Genomic DNA, 24,020 nt, shown 5'->3' on the forward strand with positions numbered 1-24,020 from the left:
ATTTGAAAAACTTGCCTGGTCTGAAGAGTCTCGATTTCAACTGCAACATGCAGATGGTAGGGTCACAATTTGGCATAAACAACATGAAAGAATGGATCCATCCTGCCTTGTATCAACAGTTCAGGCTGGTGGTGGTGGTGTAATGGTGGGGGGGGATATTTTCTTGGCACTAGCAAGGTGTACCTAATAAAGTGGATGGTGAGTGTAGATGACCTAACTGTTATATTGGGACAGTCTTCCACTCAATTGCCACAGTTTGTCACAGTTTGTGACATTAATAAACTTCAACCAGTTAAATTTCTCCATCACTGGTGAATGGAATGCTATATCAATATCAGTTTCTTGGATATGAGTCTTTGAGGTGATTTTCAGACAGGTAAAATACAGTAGGTTCATATACTCTATAGTGGCAGTTAAACATTATTGACCATAACATCAGAGCCAGTGGGAAAATTTACAAGAACTTTAAGGAACTGTTTAGACACAGAAAGATATGTGCTAAATAGCACTATAATTGAGAGATCAGAGGAATATCCAAAATGAACCAATGATAGAGCAAAGACTGTTGTCAGTTGAAATGTAGGGAGGTTTTATTAACTGATTTGATGAGGGGAAATACAGAAAAAAAAACAGGATAGTAGCTACAAACCTACCTTTGTCAGTACATTTTCTAAGGACCATAGTAAAATGGTCCACATTGTGAAAGGGAACCTGTCTATTTTACATAGAAAGTTAAAAATATTCCTGTGCAACCAAAAATCAAACATCAATCTATTAGTGTGTTATGATACTGCTGTTCACACTTCCCACATTCCCACATATAAAAGAAGTTAAATTAAATAGAAATCAGTGTCATGCAGTATCAATCCAGACCAATGTGTAATATGTTTCAATGAGAAAAAAAAAAGATGCCTCCTGCACTGCCAGATATACTAAAAAAACGAATTTGGTGCTAACACCTAACTATAATCAAATAGTTTAAAAAAAAGTATGAAAAGAAATGGTGCTGCGCTACTTATCCTAAAAGTGAGTAAACAATCCCCATAAAGGCAAAAAAATATTGTGTAAAAAAAATGCTGTACTAATAATACATAAGTAAGTTAACAATCACATAAAACTAAAAAAAATAGTGAACAATCCACATAAAACCAAATGACTTATGTGCAAAAAAAATTCCAACAAATGTGAATCCACAATAAGTGTCACAAGCGGCAACAAAGATAAATAGTGACCAAATAGTGAATGCAAAAAAAATCAAGTGTTCAGTGCATGAAATACATTAAAATTATATATGGAAAGCAAATAATGTCAATGACGATATAATTGTGGCATAAAAAACAAATAGTCCTAAAAAACACAAATGGTGTGTATATCTTCAGCACAAAGCCGTGAAAACTCAGTGACCCCAAACAAACGGGCAGTCCTTCACCGCCTAGGGTGCGCTCTCACCGTCCAACTGCGACCCGCAAGGAGTCACAAAGCAAAAACACAAATAGATGATCCCAAACCGGATGGATCTCAATGGTAAGACAAACGAAGGCTCCTCTCCATGGCATACACAGCAGTCAGTAATAATGATGTCCTTAAAGGTGTATAACTTTAAATCTCCTCCTCCTCCAAATTCCTCACAAGAAAGGATCAAAAAGAGCTTCCATAGTGTAGTAAGTAAAGACTTTATTAATAGGCACAAAAAAAACTACTGACATGTGTAAAACGGGTCTGTAGATCCAAAAGGCAATCACTGTATTAAACAGTACAGGGTGTATGAGGTTGGGAGTACCAAGAGTTCAGCTGCCGTCCGTACCGGAAGGACGTCACCACGCTTCCATCCCTGGAAGCGTGGTGACGGATGGAAGAGGTGAAGAATTAACACTGATACTGGAAACTGCAGGACACTGAGTGGATCATTAATATATGAACAGTGAATAATAAGATTAATGGACACAGACACATGAGTTGTGAAGGGATGTTTTATTTACACATATGGAAAGTGGATATTGTCATGATTTATATGAAATCATTTTGTTGGTTTGAAATCAATTTATTGCATGTCTAAATAGCACACATTACACATTGGTTTGGATTAATACTGCGCGGAATTGATTTATATTTAATTTCACTGCCTATTTTACATGCTGATAGACCGTTACATACGATTTACAGTGACGTTACCACATCTCAAGCAGGGGAGCTCCCACACTGGGATCATTTCTTTCTCCTAGCTATTTTGAGAATAGAATGAAAGGTTCCACAACCTGGTTTTGTATCCAAAGTTAATTCAACTGTGGGGCCAATATACAGTATATTGGTATTGTATTGATCAAAAAAAAGCAAGACAGGTATAGTCTATGGTGTCTAATGAGGTTTTCCTGATTCAACACTCCTAATGTTGTCCATGTGATTTCCTACACAAAATGAAATATACAGCATGTGGGTCATACAGATAGATTACTCAGGATAAGAAATGGTTAGCATTTTTTAAATGGTCTTGTATACGATATGAAATCATTCATGTTTCATTGTACATAAAAAATGGGGAAGAATGCAAGGATGTGTGGGAACTTGCAACTCCTTTTACATCAGGATGTGCTTTGGATTTTTAAATTACAAGCCACATGGTCTTATTTTTAGATATATCATTGATTTAAATATATATTAAATATTATTTTGCTTGCAACTTTATTTTTTTTTTATTTTGCGTTTTCTCCACATGCGTGGGGGCAAATATGCTTGTCTTTTTATTAGTTTTAGTGTGGACACATGTTCACATTTCTATTGATTTTTATGTGTTTTTTTTCATTGATTTTAAAGTTGATGTTGAGAGTTACATTGTTGGCATTGTTATTAGATTGCTGGCTAACCTTTGTATAGATATTTGGCTGTGGTCCAGGTTTTGTAGGAGGTTCAATTAGTGAGAATGGGTATGGACCCATAAAAGCTCAGTCCAGTGACATCTTGCTAAAATGTATGCCAGGATTGGCCGAAACGCATGTTTGAAGTCCTTTTAATGTGACATGCTGCAATAAAAGCTTAGCGAGCATTTGAAGTTTGGATGGTGACTTATTTGATCTTGTAGTTCTTTCACTTTGCAAGAAGTTGCTGCCATACATGACCTGATGTGGTTCAGTCCTGATATTGCACCATCCAGGTAAGCTGATTAATGTCTTCCTTGCTATATCAAATATATGTTTCTCATAAGATGCCACTGTAAACCATAAACTTCTGTAAACAGAATTTATTGTCTGTAGGGTGTTTTACCAGGTCACCTCTCCAGTGTTAAACATTTCTACCTATCATGAATGTTTGCATGATCTATAAACTCTGCACCTGCAAAACACATTTCAGACTCTGCCTATGATGTCAGATACTTGTGTTTCCAGCAGTACTGTGCCAGGTGTGTAAGTTACGGTTGACCAAATATCTGATTGCCAATTGTGGTCACTGAGGTTCCCTGTTTTTCCACATGAGGACAAAACATGCTGGTTTGTAATTACAGATGCACACAAAGCTGTCGACTGAAGGTCAGTAAACACAGAACTGCCTAGATAGGTGGTTTTAGAGACTGTTTATTTTTAGGATATCCACAAAGTAAAAAAAATAAAATATACAGTATCTGTCTAGTTTTCCCTTGTATTCTTTTTCTATATAAGACATCTTTTGTTTGCAATGGATGTTTTATTTCTTTTTTTTATCATTGTCATTTTCAGTCTTTTCCATAAAATGCATCTGATACCATATCCTTATTGCTGAAATATCTTTCTCTAGTGTAAAATAGTCGTTTGTATTTTCCAGTAATTACTTTTGTTTTAGCTGTTAGGCTCTGTCAACGTTTTCAGAGGTATTTGCATTTGTTTTATGCTCATAGATTTATCACCTGCCTACTCTTTTCAAATGATAAATGCAAGATTTGCCAGTTCAAAGCTATATGCTTTCTGCATGAAACTGAGTATATATCTCACTAATCTATTTTTACTGCTTATGGATTTATCTGTGGTGTGTGCAGTAAGGCTGTTATAGGCTGGTTTAAAATGTCAAATTATATATTATCAAAGATGATAAAACTACTGTAGAGAGTCTGAGCACTATAGAGCTCATCTTCACTGCTATAAATCCAATGACATAAAGTGTAATTTTTAAGGTAGTAAATAAATGAAGCATTCCACTAAATGATGCAAATTTTATGACTTGCTTATATAACTTAAAGTCCAACTCCATGCTCAGCCACCTGACCTCATTGTTCCCCTCTCCTCCCAAGACTGTGCGTTTTGATTTTTTCTTTCTTACTGTAACACCCTCCTAGTTAGGTGCTAGGATCTGTATAGTTAGGATAAGTTTAGCTGTGTTTCTCTCCTTAACAGAGAGACTGTTAGGTAAAATTAGTGTGGTATTCTGTGTAACAGAGTGCGGTAATTGATTAGTCAGGTCTGCTCAGGAAGCTCCAATGCTGTTTAAGTCTGTTTTGAGCTCCTCCTGCCTTCAGGAAGCTATGAGAGCCTTACAGAACATGGGTAGGGGCTAAGCAAATGAACAACATGAATATGTATGAAGCCCTGTCCAATTGCAGGGGAGGGTGGCCCCATTGCATGCTGGAAGTGGTATTTATGTTCTGTGAGCACATGGGATCAGTGTCTATCCCTGGAGAGGATTGCACCAAGCCAGGCTGGAGGCAGGCTTGCCTTGCCTGGCACTTGCTGCCATGCGGCCTCAGGTGGTTGACCTGAGGGCCTGAAGTTAGAAAGAGTGGCCCTGGATCTACAGTAAGATGACTGAGGGGAGCTGTCTTCAAGAAATCTGGTATCACTGGAGAGAATCACTTGGAAGATTGGAAAGAGGCTTCCATTCTCCGCTTGGACTTGTGAGTACAGACACAGAGATCTTGGGGACTCTATGTGCTTCCTACCCCTCTGGTGCTTGATAGTCAGTGTGAGTGTGGGAAAAGGGAACACGGGCTGGTGTTCTGAAGAGCTTGTCCAGCTGTTGCTACTGCATGGGACTTTGATCACTCCTAAACTACTTCTTGCTACAACTTAAAGAGAAGTCTGCTATCTGCTTTCAGCCAGGACTTCAACAGTGCTCAATTAAGAGATCAGCTAGATGTCCTCAGTTGTGAATGGTTCTAATTTTGGAGTATCCTACTAAATTCCCAATCCCTACCCCCAGTTCTACAATAAAACTCCAAAAACAAACATCCCCAAGATTGGTCATTGCAGACAATGACAAAAAGTGTGTGTGCACCTGGCTGTGAAAAGTATTTTTTGCCTGGTTGAGGGGCAAAGCAAGGGTAGACCTGGGCAAAAATAAAAGCAGCTCCTACAAGGGTAGCGCTACATACCATTTACTTATTTTTTTTTTATTTTTCTTGCCAGCGACTTGGCACGTTACATTTTCTTATTATTATTATGTTCTCCTGAGGGTAGGTAGCCCTGGATTAGCCTAAGCACACTGCTAATATGATGAGGTCAGCACTTTACTGTTCATCATTATACTGTGCATGAAGTGTGATGTGATGAAACCCCTTCAAAAGGTCAGCCCATGATGTTCTACAACCACAATATCTCCTCAGTCTCTTAGTTTAGAGATCCTGGGCGCCATTTTACTAAGGACAACTTGTGGCAATAAGGAAGTTCTGCAGAGATAGGCCAGGATTAAATGTGTATATTGCAACCAGAGCTTTCCGACACCTCCTAGGGGTTTATTTTAATTATAACAAATTTGTCAAGGGATGGGCTTGAAAGCAAAGCCTTTCTTTCTCTACAATTACCTAAACTAAAAGCAAAGCTGTGTAGTAAGCACCATAAGGTACATGAGAGCCTTTGAGAGATCATATCTTAATCTCAGACATCTGAATGTCAGTATTTGCATAGACTTAGAGCTCTACAAAAGATACTGTTCCATCCCGGTATTTGTGTAGGGGGCATTTGGCTACACTTCCCACTCCTTAGAAATCACAACACCTGCTGCACAGTATTGTTTTTAGTTTAAGATATTATGGGGATGAAAAGCTTGCTTTAAGTTGTAGTATTAAAATAAAAAATGTGTCTTTATTTATTAAAGTGATATTAAACTCAGGACCCTGCATTCACAGAACATGGAAATGCAATTATTTTAGAAAATATAAACCGGTAAATACCTTTTCTCATCAGCAGTTAGAGCAGTGACTTCAGTAGAGCACTGGTTAAAGTTTGTAGAAGGAGTTTTCTTTCTGCTCTAGGAGGATGTGAGACCCCTGACCCTCTGTCTGAACAGTGCTGATTGGCCCTGTGCTGATCACATGCAATCTCCCAAGAAAGAAAAAAAAAAACCTCTCAAGCAATACACACCAAACTGAGCATGTGCATGTGACTACTGATTCAGTCTGTATCAGGTGGTCATTTCAACAAGAGGAGGGGCAGAGCAGAAAGGATAAAACAGCCTTTTTACACAGTGCAGAGGATTAACCCCTCAGGTTCCACAGTGTGTATAACAAGTATACTTTACTGCATTTACAGACTGATTTTACTGTTGTGGGTTTACTAACACTTTACATCTTTCATGTAATGAAATTCCATTATCGACATGGTGCACATTTCTTTAATGTACCCTTAGAGGTTTTTTGTAAAAAAATACACACCTTATTATATATAGAGCATTTACTTATACTGGCTATTATAGAAATAGGAAATTAGGTTATTAGATTTAAAAAAAAAAAAAATATATATATATATATATATATATATATATATATACACACACACTACCAGTAGTCACGTCACACTTTCACCAGATATCTGCTTTAGTTACTGCACACTTTTACTGAAGATTTATATGGGTGCACTATGGTTAAGGAAGCTTACAGGGTTAGTTCACCTCTACCAACAAAAAACTGCTGATGCAGGTAAGGGACACCCATAGATAAAAAGAAGTGGTGCAGCTTTGGCTAAAGTTGGATATCGATCTGGCTATAGGGGTGTGCTATCTTCGTACAGTATATCTCCACAAAGCCTAGCTGAAAAACTTCAAAGATGATGTCCCCTGTCGTGCCTTGTAGCTAGGATGTTGCTAAGACACTTCCAGCTGTTATTGCTCACCCCCACTATCACAGAAGCAAACTCTCAAACCCCCACACATGTGTGGTCCACTATAATCCTCTGTCACAGCATTGCCGAGTTCAGGGCTACTGCAGTGGGGGAGAGAGCACATGCAAGGGGCTTTGAATCAGAGAAAGAGTTCTTTCCTGTGATGGGGGGGGGGGGGACAATAACAGCTGGGAGTGTATTTGCAATATCTTAGCAACAAGGGTATAGAGGAGTTTTTCAACCAAACTTCAGAAGGTATGTAAATGACCTAAACCTATAGCAAGAGTATTGCTCAACATATCTGAAAGCTGCACAGTTTGTTTTTATCTACGGCACCCCTTAGGCAGTTTTTTGGTAATGAATGGTGAACTTACCCTTAGTGAATCACTGATTGAAACACACCTGGTAGAACTTCCACTATACCATATAGCACTTATAGCGCTCTGGTAGATTACAGCAATAAGAGGGTGCAGGTTGTCTTATGCTTAATCAAGAAAGCAAGGAAATATGAGATGAGGGATGAAACACCGCACACCACTAGCTCAACCGGTGAATAGAAATGTAAAGGCCTCAGTCTTGAACTCCTTCTGAGCCCCATCTCTAATGCATTTTACCCCGCCCATCGGGGCGTAATCATAAATGGGCGGGATGAAAGGAGGAGCTCAAAGCTGAGGCTGTTTACATTTATTTTCACCTGTTGAGCTAGTGGTGTGTGCCTTCTCTCATTCCCTAACATTTAATGTGTGTCCAAAATGTTGATAGGACACAGCTCACCTTTATCAAGGCAACAAACAAACTTACAATGAACACATATACACTATATTGCCAAAAATATTGGGCCACCTGCCTTTACACGCACATGAGCTTTAATGGCATCCCAGTCTTAGTCCGTAGGGTTCAATATTGAGTTGGCTTACCCTTTGCAGCCATAACAGCTTCAACTCTTCTAGGAAAGCTGTCCACAAGGTTTAGGAGTGTGTCCATGGGAATGTTTTACCATTCTTCCAGAAGCGTATTTGTGAGGTCAGGCATTGATGTCGGAGAAGGCCTGGCTTGCAGTCTCCATTCTAATTCATCCTAACGGTGTTCTGTTAGGTTGCAGGCCAGTAAAGTTCCTTCACCTCAGACTCACTCATCCATACCTATATGGACCTTGCTTTGTGCACTGATGTGCAGTCATGTTGGAACAGGAAGGGGCCATCCCCAAACTGTTCCCACAAAGTTGGGAGCATGAAATTGTCCAAAATGTCTTGGCATGCTAACACATTAAGGGTTCCCTTAACTACTCTTCTCTTGGCAACTGCCAAACTCAGACACGTCCATCAGATTGCCAGACAGAGAAGCGTGATTTGTCACTCCAGAGAACACATCTCCACTGCTCTAGAGTCCAGTGGGGGCGTGCTTTACATCACTGAGTCCCACGCTTTGCATTGCACTTGGTGATGTAAGGCTTGGATGCAACTACTTAGCCATGGAAACCCATTCCATGAAGCTCTCTATGCACTGTTGCTCTGCTAATCTGAAGGCCACATGAAGTTTGGAGGTCTTTAGCTTTTGACTTTGCAAACAGTTGGTGACTTCTGCACACTGTGAGCTTCAGCATGCACTGACACCACTGTCATTTTTTACGTGACCTACCACTTCATGGCTGAGTTGCTGTTGTTCCCAGTTGCTTCCACTTTGTTATAATACCACTGACAGTTGACCGTGGAATATTTAGTAGCAAGGAAATTTCACAACTGGACTTATTGCACAGGGGCAACCTATCATGGTACCACGCTTACCCACAGGCCACACCCCAATCCACCTACAGTGTGATAGCACCAAACAAAGTAAATCTAAAAATGGTGATGGTGTGCACCAGGGTAACCCACGGCAACCAGTGGAAGTGGGGACCTGCCAGCAAAAATTGACAGAGATGTGGCTTTATTAAGATTGCAGAGTATACAGGAATAACATGTGCACTGTACCTGATATGTGGTGGTCTCTACAGAAGCCCAAGACAAAAGACTGGCCAATGCAATAAACAGAAGAATGCCATAGCAGCATGAAGCCACTGACATCATGTTTGTCATTGAAAGTTGTCCATCCTCAGTGTATGTGCCATGTAAAGGAAGTAGCTAAGTAACAAAATGAGCTGCTGCTCTCAAGCCACGCTGCAAACAAATAGCAGAACAAATTAAATAGGGCAACAATCTCAATGACAAGTCTTATTTTGCTACCACATATAAAACTAAGAGTTACTATTACCAAGTCAGTGTTGATTGTCTTGAGTGATCTAAATCTTTCTATGGCCGATACACCTCCTCCAGTAATGAGCTATCATAATGCCTGTAGCCTATGCTATTTGCTCGTACATATTAATGTACCAGCACCTCCCAAGACATCATATTGGCTTCCACAAGCTTAATTTAGGCTGTTACCATTGCTCCAATTATGCTACCTGTCGTCATATACTCTCTGGAGCATATTTTTTACATCCACACTCAGGAAAACATATTTAAATTGGACACCAGCTCTCTTGTGACTGTGAATATATCATCTACCTACACAATTGCCCTTGTAGCCTGTATGATGTTTAAAAAAAGATTTGGCAACCACAAAACAGCTATTCGCAAAGCATTCTCATCCCTTGCCAAGCTTCAAATATATGGTTATAGAGTAGACCGTGTTCCATTGTCTCCAAGAAGAGGAAACTGCAATCTTTACTTCTTCAGAACTAGGAACTATATGAACTATAAGAACTACTTAACTTTATTTGTTCTTGTAACATTATGTGGAGTCAGATAATTGACACATAGGTACCTTGATAGAGTGACATGGGAGGATTGGGGCACAACAGGGACATCTACTGAGTTGCATCTTGCCATCTCCTTTTGGTTGTTTACTCTGACTATGCCTCCCTGACTTAAAATGTTTCTGTATGTAAATGCCCTAGCCCTTTCAGCCACACCTATGTCAATTCCAGGCTTATGCCTATAAGTGCTACATGCCCATCTTTGGTATATTGTTGAACAGTTTTATTGTGGTCACACTAGTAGTTTTAATGATTATTAATTCAATATTACGATAATTGTTTTTTATGCTTTACTCATTTTGTGTTTAATTTTCTTTTTTTGTTTTCTTCAATTCATCCCACATTTTCATTTTTTTCCCTTTTCCCTTCTTTCTCCTCTTTTTTAATCCTTTTCCCTTAATTATCCCTTTCCCCATTTTTTCCATTTTCTTCTTTATTTTTTCCTCTCTGTTTTCTTTATTGTTTATGTTTTCCTTTTGTCATTTTTCCATACATTTTTTAATCACTTTTCTTTACTTATTTTTTTCCTTTTTGTCTTTTTTTTTTCTTTACTATTGGAATGTATTGCCTTCTGATATGTTAGTTAAATGCAGGAGTGTCAGTGTTATCCTCTAGCCTGAGTTTTGTTTAATATGTAATTTTCTTTCTTTATTTTGGGCTCTGTAGCCTTTTAGGCACCTTTACTTGTTGCCAAGAGAGAGCTGTGTATTCTGCAGACTGGCTGTTTATTTACAATGTGGCTTGAAGCATACCTCATTGCTTAGTAACTTCCTTTACATGGTGCATGACGTTATTCGGTATCCACCATTTTTAGGTGTAAATTGGGTGGTGCAATTGCACTGTGGATGAATTGAGGTGTGGCTTGTGAGTATGTATGTTTTCATTATCAGTTTATTTTTTGATGTCTTGGTTATGTTGGTTACATAATAATGTTTTTTGCACTGTGCAATACTGCGATGCACCTCATTGGTTTGTCACAGATCAGCAAGCAAGCTGGTACTTGTAATCCCACGGCCCAAACACTTGTTCTAAGACTGGAAACTATGGGTGATTCCAGAGCCACACTAATATTGAGGAGGTTGCAGCACTGCACTATTTGGTTCATTGCCATCTTTCCCCTGCTGTTTAATTCAACTACACACACAGTTCCAGCCCAGACCTGGCCATGTACCTTTCTGTTTAGGCTGGGATAATTTCCTCAAGCATTGTCTGTGTAATAGGTTATTTTCCCAGCTGCAGGCCTTTGTTCCTCTAGTGTGCCAGAGTGTTCCCAAGTTTCCTAGTGTCCCTGAATTTCCATCTGACGCAAGCCGCCGAGTGACCCAGTGGTTATGAGTGACCCTGAGCTTCAACAATACCTGAATCCTTGAGCTTCCAAAGACTCTTTTTATCCTATGCTGTGACTCCACTGTCTCCAATAAACCTTGCATTCCTGTACCCCTGAAAAGTGAGGGCTTTAACAAAGCCTGAAAGCATGGGCATGTGGACACCATCCTTCTATATTTAAAATTTTAAAGAAAAACAATTTAAAAAAATTCTCCTCAGAAATAGGTAGGAATTAGGTTAGGGTCATTTTAAGAAATCTAATAAGGAAAAAAGTGGGAAGCACGTGACCATGGAAAAAAGCAGGAAAACAATGTGACCTTGGAACATTCTGGAATATTGGGGCTCATTATATAAAGGCACTTCGTGAATGAATTCACGATTGATCAGAATTGGCCAACGGGCTCCCCACCCTCCCTACCTTGTCGCAAGGCATTATTTATGTGGTTTGTGTCACCTTTTCTATAGAAAAGGGGGACTTATTGATAGAATTATTTCAGATAGCTTGAGTCCTTAAAGACTGAGAAAGTTTATTCATGGTTGATAATTAAAGTGTAAGATGTTTGAATAAATTAGATTGCAAATTTAATTTATGCTATTTGTAATTACCAATAAAAGTGCCACAGCCAAAAATTTTATGCAAAAAAATAAGAAGAAATGTGTGTGTGTCATTATTTGAAATTTAATTAAGTATAGTTATTCGGGGAAGAGGGATAAAGTGCGACCTGCATTCCCATGCCTGTTTCCTTACTGCACTCCAGATTGTATTCCGTTTCTGTGTCCCCAGTGTACTCCAGCTTGTATCCTGTGTACATGTGCTCCCCTGTGTTCCAGTCAGTGCAGCACCTCTGTGCTGAAAGAGACTCTCTCACCCCTGTGTTCCATTGATTTCCAGCACTCCAGTCCTCTTAGATTTGCACTCCTGCCTTCCTATCAGTTCAGCACCCCGGTGCTGCAAGAGAGGTCTGCATTCTTGTTTCCCTATAGTTCCAACACGTCAGTTCTTGTAGATACCTTTGTACTTCAGCCACTCTGCGGGTCCCTCATTCTTTATTTTCCTAGACTCTTGGCGCAAATGCAATTCATCAGCCTGCATGGGTGTGCTTCAGGGATGCAATTTGGAGGCTGTCGTTCAGCGAAACCCATCATCCCTTGCTGGGCATTCTGGTGAAGACCAGGTACTCCTTAGAATCTGTAGCACACAGTCACCAAACATGCAGGGTCCATCCTAGGTCTAGAATCTCTGAGCATACAAGACATGGTTATGGTAATTTAGGTAATCAGCTAGAGGAGCCTAACTTGCAGATTACTAAACAGATGCAAATTGTACAGCACTAATGCAAAGATGCACGAATATGGACTTCTACCAGCAATGTCTCCATGGCTCAATCAAAGTAACATGTGGCTGTGTAGCAACAGAGAGTCTGAGAATCACTACTTCAGTAAAACAGTTCAGAACACAAACAGTTGCTTGCAATTATGCTCATAAACCGCATTCCTTTCAGTAAAAAACAGGATAGCTCTGGTAACATAGGCAAACAGCTGGAGAGATCCAACCTAAGGACAAAAAGGTTACCCTACTGGAACTGGGCTACTTTGGTAGTAATTGGGGAGGAACTCTCCACAGTAGCCTGGGTTTACCTTAGAAGCTGTGTGCTATTAGGATCCTACCCAGCTGTCATCTGGGGCCACTACTTCTGCATTGTCAGGTATGGTATCTCAGAGATGCTGAGGGAGGGAAGCTGCAGAACTTATCTTCCCTGGGCATGGAAGATAGGTTGTGTTGCAAAAGGTTGTGTTGTACACAACCTTTGGTATTGTTTTGGACACTTTATTAATAAATATTACAATCCCTGAGACACATAAAGAAACTACTATGTCCTTGGTCAATAACACACATTATGCAAAATTTCTAGAATTCAGTTCATCTCAACGATACATAGAAAGTAAAAGGTGAGACACAAAGATCAGTATAGAGTCTTCAGTTGAATTGAAAATGGAAGGTTATTTTGGCACATCTGCTATGGAAGATAGCGAACAGAGATATTTTGAAATGTGTTGTGTTTGAGATAAAAGATTTTTCAGCTGAAGAACTTTAAACAGAGAAGTATGAGCTTTTGTGCACGTAGGAAGCTGTAACCAGCCAGTTCAAAGATATGTGGTTAGCCAAACAAGAAAGCAGCAGAGGGAATTTTAAATGAGGTTGGCACCAGCTTTCTGACGCTTGGCAGAATTTGGAAAGCACAACGATTGAATTCTTTAAATGTAATACTCTTCTATTCTCTAAATGTAAGATAGGAAATTGTAAAAAAAAAAAAAAAACTTTTATACACACAGTATTGGTTTAAATGTAAATGGCTTCCTGTTTTAATATTCAAAAAACATATTTTTATTTTTTAGGTCATAGCTTTGTAATTCATGTACTCTATCTCTTTCAACTTATTTATTTTATAAGCATTTATAAGAATTTTAATTCATTTGTATGTAGTTATGTAAAGAACAAGATTATCTAATTAATATAAAAACTAATTTATAATTAGTCGAGTTCAACACCAATCCAAATAGGATTTATTCCTGATGTGGTGCATACCCCAAACACTAAACCAATGCTCTGAACAAAGGCTGAAATTTCTGGGCAAAACTGAACTCCCAAACTATAAAGAATAAATCAAATGTATTTTTACAAAAATAGATTAAAACACTTACACTTGCTCCCCTGTCATTTTCAATGATCTTAAAGAGCAAAACCTTGTACCAAGTTCATATATGCACCATTTATGTATTTGCATAGAGAAGATATATAATACTTGTCTGTTCATCAGTTGTATCTCAGATTTTCAATCGATTGAGCAGCTACACAGACTAAAGAATCTTCAGCATTGGACACACTTCCAGAGTTGTTGGATGCCTGGTCCCCTGCTGCAAGCTTTAGCACTGTATCATCACAAGGTACAGTAATGCTTTATCGGTTGATAGGTGAACCCACAGGACATCATGGGGGATCAGATATCTGACACTCTCAGGAGTGTGCCATATAAGAACAGGTAAGTATTATAACTCTCTTTTATTTTTTAATGTGAAAGAATTTCTTTAAAGAGCCAAACAACATACTTTCAGTGTACAATGTAACATAGATGGTATTTCTGTATTTCTGATATGACTCTTGAGATTTGATCAATCCTGTTTAAGAATGTGCTTAAAGAGAGATGTTCAAAATCAAATAGCACATATCTTTCCAGTATTTAATGGCTTTGAAACTGGTTCACCTCTCTTTTTCTCATACAAGATGGGTTACAATAATCTATTTTATTAGCGTGAAATTAGCAACAGTGTGTTTTTAAAGTGCTCTTCATTTCACTGTAATTTCAGAATCTAATTTATTACTGATAAGAACATAGTCATGGCTCAGTGGGGAACCTGTAGTGGAATCTTAGGAAATCTTCTAAAATATATTTCTTCAATGCCCAGTCTGAATGGGATGCCAAATGATATCTTAAACATAGCGATTGTTTATTTATTATTGCATGTGGCATATTTAGCAGTAAAATTCTGTTTTTACAGTGAAAAACACCTTTAGATTACATAATTATTTTCAATTCCCTTGTCCCTGTTTGTGTATGCATTTGTACATCTGAATCAGGATCCATTTACAGTATTGTATTACAGTAACATATTGTAAACTGTATTTTATCACACAAACCTAAGTTTGGTTCATTGCGGTGATATTGATTTTAAATGGCACTTCAATGCACCTAGACAGCACACTGTGACACACAGGCATTTTAGCAAACTGCAATGCACAGATATGTTCCATTTGTGTATTGTGGTCCACTGCTTTGAAACAAAATGGTGCATTTTGCTCCATGGTGCATGGAGGAGAAAAGCCAGTCCATTCAATGTGAAAAGGATGCCCTAACCAGCACACCCCTAGGCACAAAAATATGCATGTTAACATAGATAAATTTACACAATGCATAGTGTGAATGAGCCATTTGGAGTATGTGTTTAATATTTCTTTTTTTCTTCTTCTTATTCTAGTGTTCATACATACCACAATGTGGAAAAAATTATGAAGACTCAATGTCACTTGTTAATATCATCATGGAGAACTTCCGGAAACATCAGAGATTTTCATGTTTTTATGATCCAGAAGGAAATCAAAAGAATGTCATTTTAACCAAACTTTACAGTTCCAATGTATTATTTCATTCATTATTTTGGCCGACTTGTATGATGATTGGAGGTATCGCCATTGTCGCCATGGTGAAACTCACACAGTACCTCTCCCTTCTATGTGAGAGAATCCAAAGGATCAACAGATAAAACCAGTTCTGAAGTTACTTTACAACAGAATACTGTTTCTTTTATTTTCATTCTTCACCAAAGAACCTTAAGTTTGTAATGTGCCAGTCTGTTTATAAGTTCCTTAATCTATTCTTATAAGTAGAGCAATAATGCAAAATCTGTTCTTTATGCAAACAAGATGTCATATTTGGAGAGAGAAACTGTGGTAATTTAATTATTTTGTGTTCTTCAGTCTTTTATTTACAGTCAAAACAGGGCTCATTTAAGGGGAAAGTATCTTGACATTTTGTCTTATAAAAGTCTTATTACATCCTTAAAAAAAATACATTTTTTGCAGTTTTGATTTTGTGTTTAAGCCTGGGCATTTTTTTATGCTACAATTGATAATAAATGTAGACTTCATTCATTTGCCTAAAATTTTCAAATCATATTTGTAAAGGAATATATGTTGGGTAGCTAAAAAATAACATTGCAGACTTGACAATTTATTATACAAAAGGTAATCTTTAAAAAATATTTATTAACAATAAGCTCTTGATCTTGCCCATGTTGATTTAAAAAATGACTGCATATTTGATCTTTAGTAAAATATTTATAAATTACATATTTGTAAGAAAATGCTTAAAGTTGAACTGCTATTCCAAAAAAAATCACATGTGAGGTGCTACCTCTTCCTCATATATAAAAGATCTAATGTTTGTTAAGTCTAGGGAGCATGTTATAGATGAAATTACTTACGTTAATCCTTAATTCTGCAGGCCTTGTTATAGTTTCTGTATTCAAAACCAGTCCCGTGAAGCCACACCTTTTCTCTGGTCATGCTCTCACCCCCTCACCGACAAAACATAGAATGCTTGAACAGCACCCACTGCAGGTCCTGCATTGTATATGATGTCAAGATCCTGCCTACATTCCTGAGCTGGAGCAAGAGCAAATAAGAATCCCAGCTCCCATAAGAGCAAGGAAAACGTATTCTTCTGCACTACACCCCCCCAGACTGAACAAATATTAGATACTTAATACACCTGAATGTGATTTTTCATGTGTAAGTTGACTGGAGTATAATTTAGTTTTGGATAGTGTAGGGAAGGGTTAGAACATCTGTTAAGTTTTTATTGTTTTCTATGATGCCTTTGGGAAGATTTTCCCTCACTTGGGGGAACACTTTAAGTTTGGTATTTAGATCATAATGAAAATATATATTCCCTTAACTTAATCATATCAATTTTGCAAAATATTCAAATATATGCAGATTAAACTGGTTTCTAAGAAGGTAATCTATGTCATTTTTAGGGTTTTCTCCAGTACATAGTATTTGCTCTGTGTTATTTCCATTACTTTTACACCTACAGTTAAGAATATATACAGCACAAATACACAATTTTTACATGTTCATTACTAAAAATAGGCTACATAATCTAAGATATAAATACTGTACAGGTTACCTGTCGCTACAGACAATTAGTACAAATATTTATGTACGAAATAATAATTACATCATTCAACCTATAAATATATAATTGTGATTTTTTTTTTTTTACACATTTTTTTGCATATTTAAGGATATTTTCCCCTTAAATCCTCATGTAATCTTGTTTTATAAGCAAGAATTTAAGAGTGACTTTTATTTTTTTTCACTTTTTAGTACATTTATATTATTTGTTATATTTTTTTTATTAATTTACAGGGCTTCCAAATGACTCTGTCAGAAGGGTCAAGACTACACATCCCAGTAACACAAAAAAAGCACTTTGTCTATTGAGCATTACCTATAATTGCAGGGTCCACGTTAATTGGACAGTTGAATTGCTGGACACAGGAAATGTTGACCTGCTGTTTGCACATGATTGGAACAACTTCTCAGTCAGTCACAGGAAACTATTGTATCATAATAGATCAAGTCTGTAGGTTCCAACAGACATAACATGAACATCACCCTACCCAACTGCTTGTAGTTGGATCAGGACACAATGTTTCTGTGAGCTTCCACTGACTTCTCCACACCCCTGGCAGACTCTTTTTTGGGGAAATTATCAATTGGTGGCTGGATTTTCCTGGCCAATCACTATTGTTTTTCCCTAAGTTATGCCAGAGCCAAAAACTCTAATCTCCTTCATCCGTTAATTGTGCATGCTCTGACAATTGGATTGAGCATCTTTATTTAATCAATATAACATCACCAAGTTTTTGCAGTACTGCCATTATGCAGAAACATCCAATTGCTGATATCTGCAAGATTTTCTATGTTTTTTCAATTTGTTTTACCAGTTATCAAGTTCAAATCTGAGAAAACTGAAAATGATCCCTCGCAGTGGGACTGTGCCTACTTGTTTAGGTCCAGGGGAGAATAAAAGCATTTTTACATACCCAGCCTCCCGCTCTCCTGGAAGACAGCACTCCCCCATGTTCTGACGGTTAACTGTCCCTTGATGTCCTCATATCCAATCTGGCATGATGATGTCAAGATTCTAGACCATTTGAGCATGGGAGAGAAGATGCTGGAGGAGCATGGAGGAGTAGAGGATAGGGTCAACAAATCTACTTTTCCATGGCCCTCAAACTCAAATGACTAGTGTTTCATGTTTCTTGGAGTTGGGCTTTAAAGTAAAGTCCAATCAAATGCCACCCCTATTCTAAACCTATTCTAACTACCCTGTAAAAGACAGCTATCTATACTGACCTATGTTGAGGGAGCTCCAGTACGGACAAATGATCAGCTTCTATTGCTGGCTTCAGTGTAGAGGAGGTACAGCCAACAATGGATGCCCCAAGGTAAGCCTATGGGTGATGTCACTGCATAGGCTCTGCAGTCATTGTCAACAATCTCTCCTCTTCAGTGAAGCATGCCATTGGAGAAATCATGAAACCGTACCAGAGCACCCTCAGAATGGGCAAGTAAAAAAATCTTTCTTTTACAGAGTAGTAAGAATAGGCTTAGAATTGGGGTGGGAATAGGATTAAATATAGCTAGGATTTGACTGAACTTTTACTTTAAGCATATTTTATTCTCATGTAATGGCAGGTCAAATTGGTCATAGTGTCCCAGCCTTAATAATTCCATACACCTCATCTCTAATGATCTATTTGTGTAGCATTGAATGAAGTGCCACAATGAAATGAGAAACGTCCGCAAGAACTTTTCAGAATAATTTAGTTATTGCTACTACATCTGCACTGTTTAAAAGGAACTATGGTTCAGGGAATAAACACCCATAAGACTCGGTGATGCCTATTCCTTTATAAGACTGCACATTGCAATGCTTTACAATATGAAGTATGTATAAAATAAATACTGCCTTCATTAAATTCCATATAGAGTTAAAGCTTATGGGATTTGAGGTCCTCGAAGACCTTTACAGTGTGCCATAATACTATACTGATCCTAAAGCTCATTTGAGACTGTAATTATTGTGTGTAACTGTTTCAATTTTCTTTTTGGTTTTATTTTTTTCAAATGCACAGCTGTTTACAAATAATAGCAAAGCCTGATGTACTCATAGGGAAAATGTAACTTTGCTCCCACACAATGCCAGACACAAGGAAGCTACAATTAACCCTTCATCTTGAAAGATAATAGTAATGACCCATAAAAAAAATCAGTGCATGTGCCTAAGAAACAGAAAGCCTGTAAGACTTGCAGTGCAGTCTTTTTTTTTAATTGTATTTGTATGTTTAAATCCTATTGATGTTTTAGATTTGTTGAAGGCACAAGAGATTGTGGGGCATATAAAAAATGTTTTTGTGCTTGCTTTGCTTTCCAATTTATAAACAATTCCCATGCAAAGGTTAAATAGGCAAACTGAAGCGAAATATAGCAAAACATGGTTTAAAAATACCTTTTTTTAGTAAGAGTACATTTTGCACAAGGCCACATAAAGCTGTTTTCTCTTTGAACACCCAATCATGTGCAGATGAATAAAAAAAGAAAAAAGGGAATGCCCTTTGCTGAAGTTAAATCAGTTTCACTGAGCTGAGTAAAAAATGCAACTCCTTTAGGTCTTAAACACAAGAGGCTTCCGTTCCTATCAGAGCAATGTGTACATCAACCATTACAAATATTCAGCAAGCTTTAAGAAGCTTTATTGAAACCTTTAAAGCAAAATTCCATTTCAGTTTTTGGCTATTAAACACAATTGATAGTGGGAGTGATGGCAGGTTTCAGCAGGCTGTCAGCAAGCTTCCCCCTACTTGAAACTTCTCGAAAATCCACTGAAGCCTGCTAGCACCTGAAAGCTTTGCTTACTGTACACACTGCTTGTATACAAACTCATGCTTATGTGTACAAATCTTTAGTGAGCAGACCCTAAGGTTTCCTCTGCCTTCTATAACATCCTTCTGTTAAAATAATGCAGGTTTATGGAAGGAAAACATCTCAGCAACATTTTCTGTACCAAAAATGGGTAGAAAGCCTTTGTAAATTCTATCTTCAGAATAGCTTTGCTGCATTATTTTCATAGAGCAGCATTGTACAAAATATCATACTATCCATTGAAACCTTAAAGAGAACCATAGGAGGCCTACATGTTGATGTATCTCTGAAAAACTAGAACTGCATATTTGCACACTATGAAAATGTTTTGAGGTGCAGACTTCATACATTTAAAATATCTCTGAGCCCATGTTTTATGTCAAAATGGGACCTGGTGTTTAAGTTTTATATTTTTTAAATTTTGTCTTTAAGTGCTAAAAACTGCACTGTGGTGCTGATTTGCTGAGGGTATGATATTCAAGTGAACCTGTATACAATTCAAACAGGCTGATTTACTAAAGAAGTTGTGTATCTTCACTGAAAAAAGTGCGTGGATATTCACTTTGTGTATTCAATTATGGTAAAAGAATCTGCACATGATTGGGTATTCAAAGTAATTAGGAATTTGCTTTTCACGTGATTGAATAAATTAAGTTACTATACACACTGTATTTTTGCATTTTGAGTTCTTTAGTAAATCAGCTTCAGTGTGGTTGATTGAATGAAGGCAAATAGGCTATTCACTTTGCAAAGGAATTTTTACTTATCTTAGTGAATGTGGTAAAAATTCCCTTTGAAGCAAATACCCAATTAAATATAAGGAAATTTTAAAAAAATGTATTTTTGCTTGCATGTGTTTGGGTGATAAAATCAGCAAATTCACCTCATTCACTAAGCTAGGGTAAAATTCCATTGCATTCCATTCCATTCCAAGTGAACAGCCTATTTGCTTTTATTAAATCAACCCCAATTAGTCAGATTAGGGGAAATGGTTTATTTGGGCTCCTTACAGGGAAACAGTTACGACAACTGTTTTGGTACCTGTTGACTGAAGCTATTATTCTTTGACACACTGATAGTTATTTGTAGTGCTGTGAATTTGAATTGTAGTGAAGTGAATCTGAAAAGCTGCAGCTTTTACTGCACCTAAACTGGTATGCAGTAAGGTTGATTTACTAAAACTGAAGAGTGCAAAATTTGGTGCAGCTGTGCATGGTAGCCAATCAGCTTCTAACTTTGACAATGAAACCTGGAAGCTGACACCCCATAATGTGCCTGTCTTAGAAGTTTCTGATGGAAGCTGACACTTAATGCCTTTCAGCTTCTATCAGAGCTTCTTAAGAGCGGTGCTTTAGTTTGTGACAGATGACTTTTATCCTGAGTGGGTTGGCAAACCCTTAGCAAATCTTTCCATACGTACTGTATATGTTACTTGCAGCAAAACAGGCTATTTTTCTTAAATGTACCTGCCCCAGCTATAACTTATTTGTCAGATATGATCTCAACCATCTGGGCCCCTTTCACTGAGCTAAAGCATACAAGTTTTTTGCTGATGCAAAGCAATTAACCAATAATGATGCATTGGTCTGATCTGGTTCGAGTTCACCGAAATTTCATTGGTTGCTATGCTTTGCACATCATCTTTGCATTGATTGGCTAAATAAGTTTCAACACAAGTCCACACTCTAGGGTAGACCCACGCTTAATGTATAGTGTTTGGTTATTTAGAATAGTTATTTCACACAGAGGGCATCCCTTATAGTGACATCATTGCTCCAATAATGAAACAAAACTATACTTCGATAATAGAAGAACACCTAATTTAAAACAAAAAAAAAACAACTGCTTTATTGTTGGGCAACTCATATCATATCAGTGGGAATTCTCACTTAATAACCCCTTAGTCTGAAAACTGATGTTTTAAATAAATACCACTGGTTGATCATCACCCAGTGACGGGTAGCTGCACTTTGTAAGCGTGAACTAGGCTTAGTCTTTAGAGAGAGGATGAATGAGTGAGCATTGCTTTGGACTTTCTACCAGTTCACTGATGCAGCAGAGCAGATTTTCTATTACTTACTCACTGATATTGTTAGAAAGGCCCTCAAACTAAATACGATTGTACAGACATTGTTCAATTAGAGTGAAATATTTGTCACCAGCTTAAGTCCCTAAAATGATGGCATTAAATAGATGGATTCAGGGACCCAGTTTAGATATTCTAAGTTATAGGCTGCACATCCCTACTTTATGTAATTTTCCTTTTTTATTAAAAGGAAAAATGGTATGTTAATTGCTGCTGGGTACATATTTAAGTTACACAGACTGGAAGCTATACATCTAAGTGACATAAAAATGTTATCTCATAAAAAATAATTTTAATGTCTTATAGCGTTGACTATGGATATTTAAAATTGGTAGCTGCATTTCATAATGTTTAATTGTAACTGGAGACATGTTTTCTGTTGTTTGTCGTTTATTACAGCTGTAGCCAAAAATATTTAAGTTATACTGAGCCCTTTGTGTTACATGGGACCAGGCTGGTTTCTGAAACATTTCAGAGTTATGTGGCTTCATCTATCTTTGAAATGGGTTCATTCAGCAACTGTCCTGTCCTGCTACCATATCACTGTAAAGAAAACACTGTCAGCTATTTTATTAATTTGTACTTGCAATTATTAACTATTTTTTACAGATAAAAATTATATAGTATATATAGTGTATTGTAATATTTAACCTTTTTGTTTACAAAAAATAAAAAATGCATAAATATGACTTGTGGCTTCATGGGAAGCTGTGTAAGGAAAATGCTTAGTTTGAAGGTTAGTTGAATGTTTTGAAATTGAGTATATAAGTAACCGTGAACAGTTTGCATAGATCTTGACATCTGTAAAGGTTTTGCCAGTCACTTCATTTTGACAGAATCTGCATTAACTGTGGACTGAAGTGTATAACTTACCTTTATACATTTTAATGCTTCACATTTTTTTCTTACTTTGCTAACGTAAGTATCTATATATATTTTTTACATAATTTGAATTTACTGGTGACATTTTCTCAGAGTTCTAACCGGCACATAGCTGTAGGTTGACCTACGTGTTGTATTTTCAATCGAATCAAGGTCAATATTGTTGTGACAAGTGATTGAAAATTGTGTCTGCATTGCTACATTGAACTGTTGCATTGTTAGAAACCATCAATATTAAAGAAAAAAAAACACTTTTTGAACTTTAAAAACATATGTGATTAATGGCCAGTGTGAATTTGTAATAAGTCAAAAGAGATGATGTAAAACACAGTTTCATATAAACTATAATATAAGGTGTATAAATGCGGGGGTGCCCCAACAGACTAAAAAAAGTTGTTGCCAAAAGTCCCTGCATTTTTTTATATATCTATGATATTTCATAGACAACCTGGAGGTGTTTTTTTAGCTACCTTAAGGTGTTGGAACAATCTCCTTGATGTGAAGGAGATTTATTGCACTTAAAATGAAGTGTCTTGAAAAATTGTATACAAGCTGGACTAAGCTGGACTAAGTGGAACTGTATTTTCTTTGTAGAAGGTTGCAGGTGAGAAGGATGGTCTATGGTCTGAGTTCTCCGAGTTTGGAGTGTAGCACAATGGATGGCATTGCCATATTCTTTAGCAAGACAATACCCAAGATGTAATGAGGGCTTCAAATATGTATTTAAAAATAGAAACATCATCAATAAAACCCTCTATACATTTTGCAATGACAGAGTCCTGTGTGTTTTTTAATACAAATATTTTTCATTGCATGACTCTTTATCTTCAACTCTCCCTGTATTTTAGAAAGCAACTTAGGGCAGCAAGTACAAGAAAAACTGCAAAGGTGTCAAAAGTCGTGAAGTCTACTCCATTTATCTTAATAGGAGTTTATGATCACCTTGCATACCGATTAGGAATACTATTAATGGGAGTTTGAGAGTGGACTAAAGCCTCTTGCCTGTTATTTTATGAGCAACTTCTCTTTTATCAAATCCCCATGGGCCAGGAAAGGCATTCTTGGGCAGGAGTAAAAATTTAAAATTTCTGAAAATTTTAAAGCCATGATAAAAAAAATTTTCTTTTTTTTTCTGGATAAATTGTAAATTTTGGAAAAATTGGGAAGAAAAATCAGTGTGGAGTAGTTTTACAAATTAAAAGTTGTTTTGTTACACTGAGAAGGTGAAATGCAGTGTATACAAAAGTATTATGCTTGAAATAAAAGTACATCGTATTCAGTAAATAAGCTAAACTTGCTTTTTAAAATTGTATTTTTTATTAC

The 24,020-nt window shown here is 37.2% G+C and overlaps 1 protein-coding gene across 2 annotated transcripts in view; it reads left to right on the plus strand.

Annotated features, from left to right (window-relative positions):
* The window catches only part of KCNMB2 (potassium calcium-activated channel subfamily M regulatory beta subunit 2), a 577,176-nt gene extending 553,710 nt beyond the window's left edge, over positions 1–23,466 (plus strand). For both annotated transcript variants that reach the window (XM_089675536.1, XM_089675535.1), the window contains one exon: positions 15,214–23,466. In XM_089675536.1, coding sequence (XP_089531662.1) covers positions 15,214–15,498 — 285 coding nt within the window. In that variant the 3' untranslated portion in view covers positions 15,499–23,466. The remainder of the gene's footprint in view (positions 1–15,213) is intronic.
* The last annotated feature ends 554 nt before the right edge of the window (positions 23,467–24,020 follow it).

The sequence above is a fragment of the Staurois parvus genome, unplaced genomic scaffold (assembly GCF_062004578.1).
Source record: "Staurois parvus isolate SC_StPar_1 unplaced genomic scaffold, SC_StPar_1.0 ptg000155l, whole genome shotgun sequence".
In the NCBI taxonomy this organism is placed as follows: Eukaryota; Metazoa; Chordata; class Amphibia; order Anura; family Ranidae; genus Staurois; species Staurois parvus.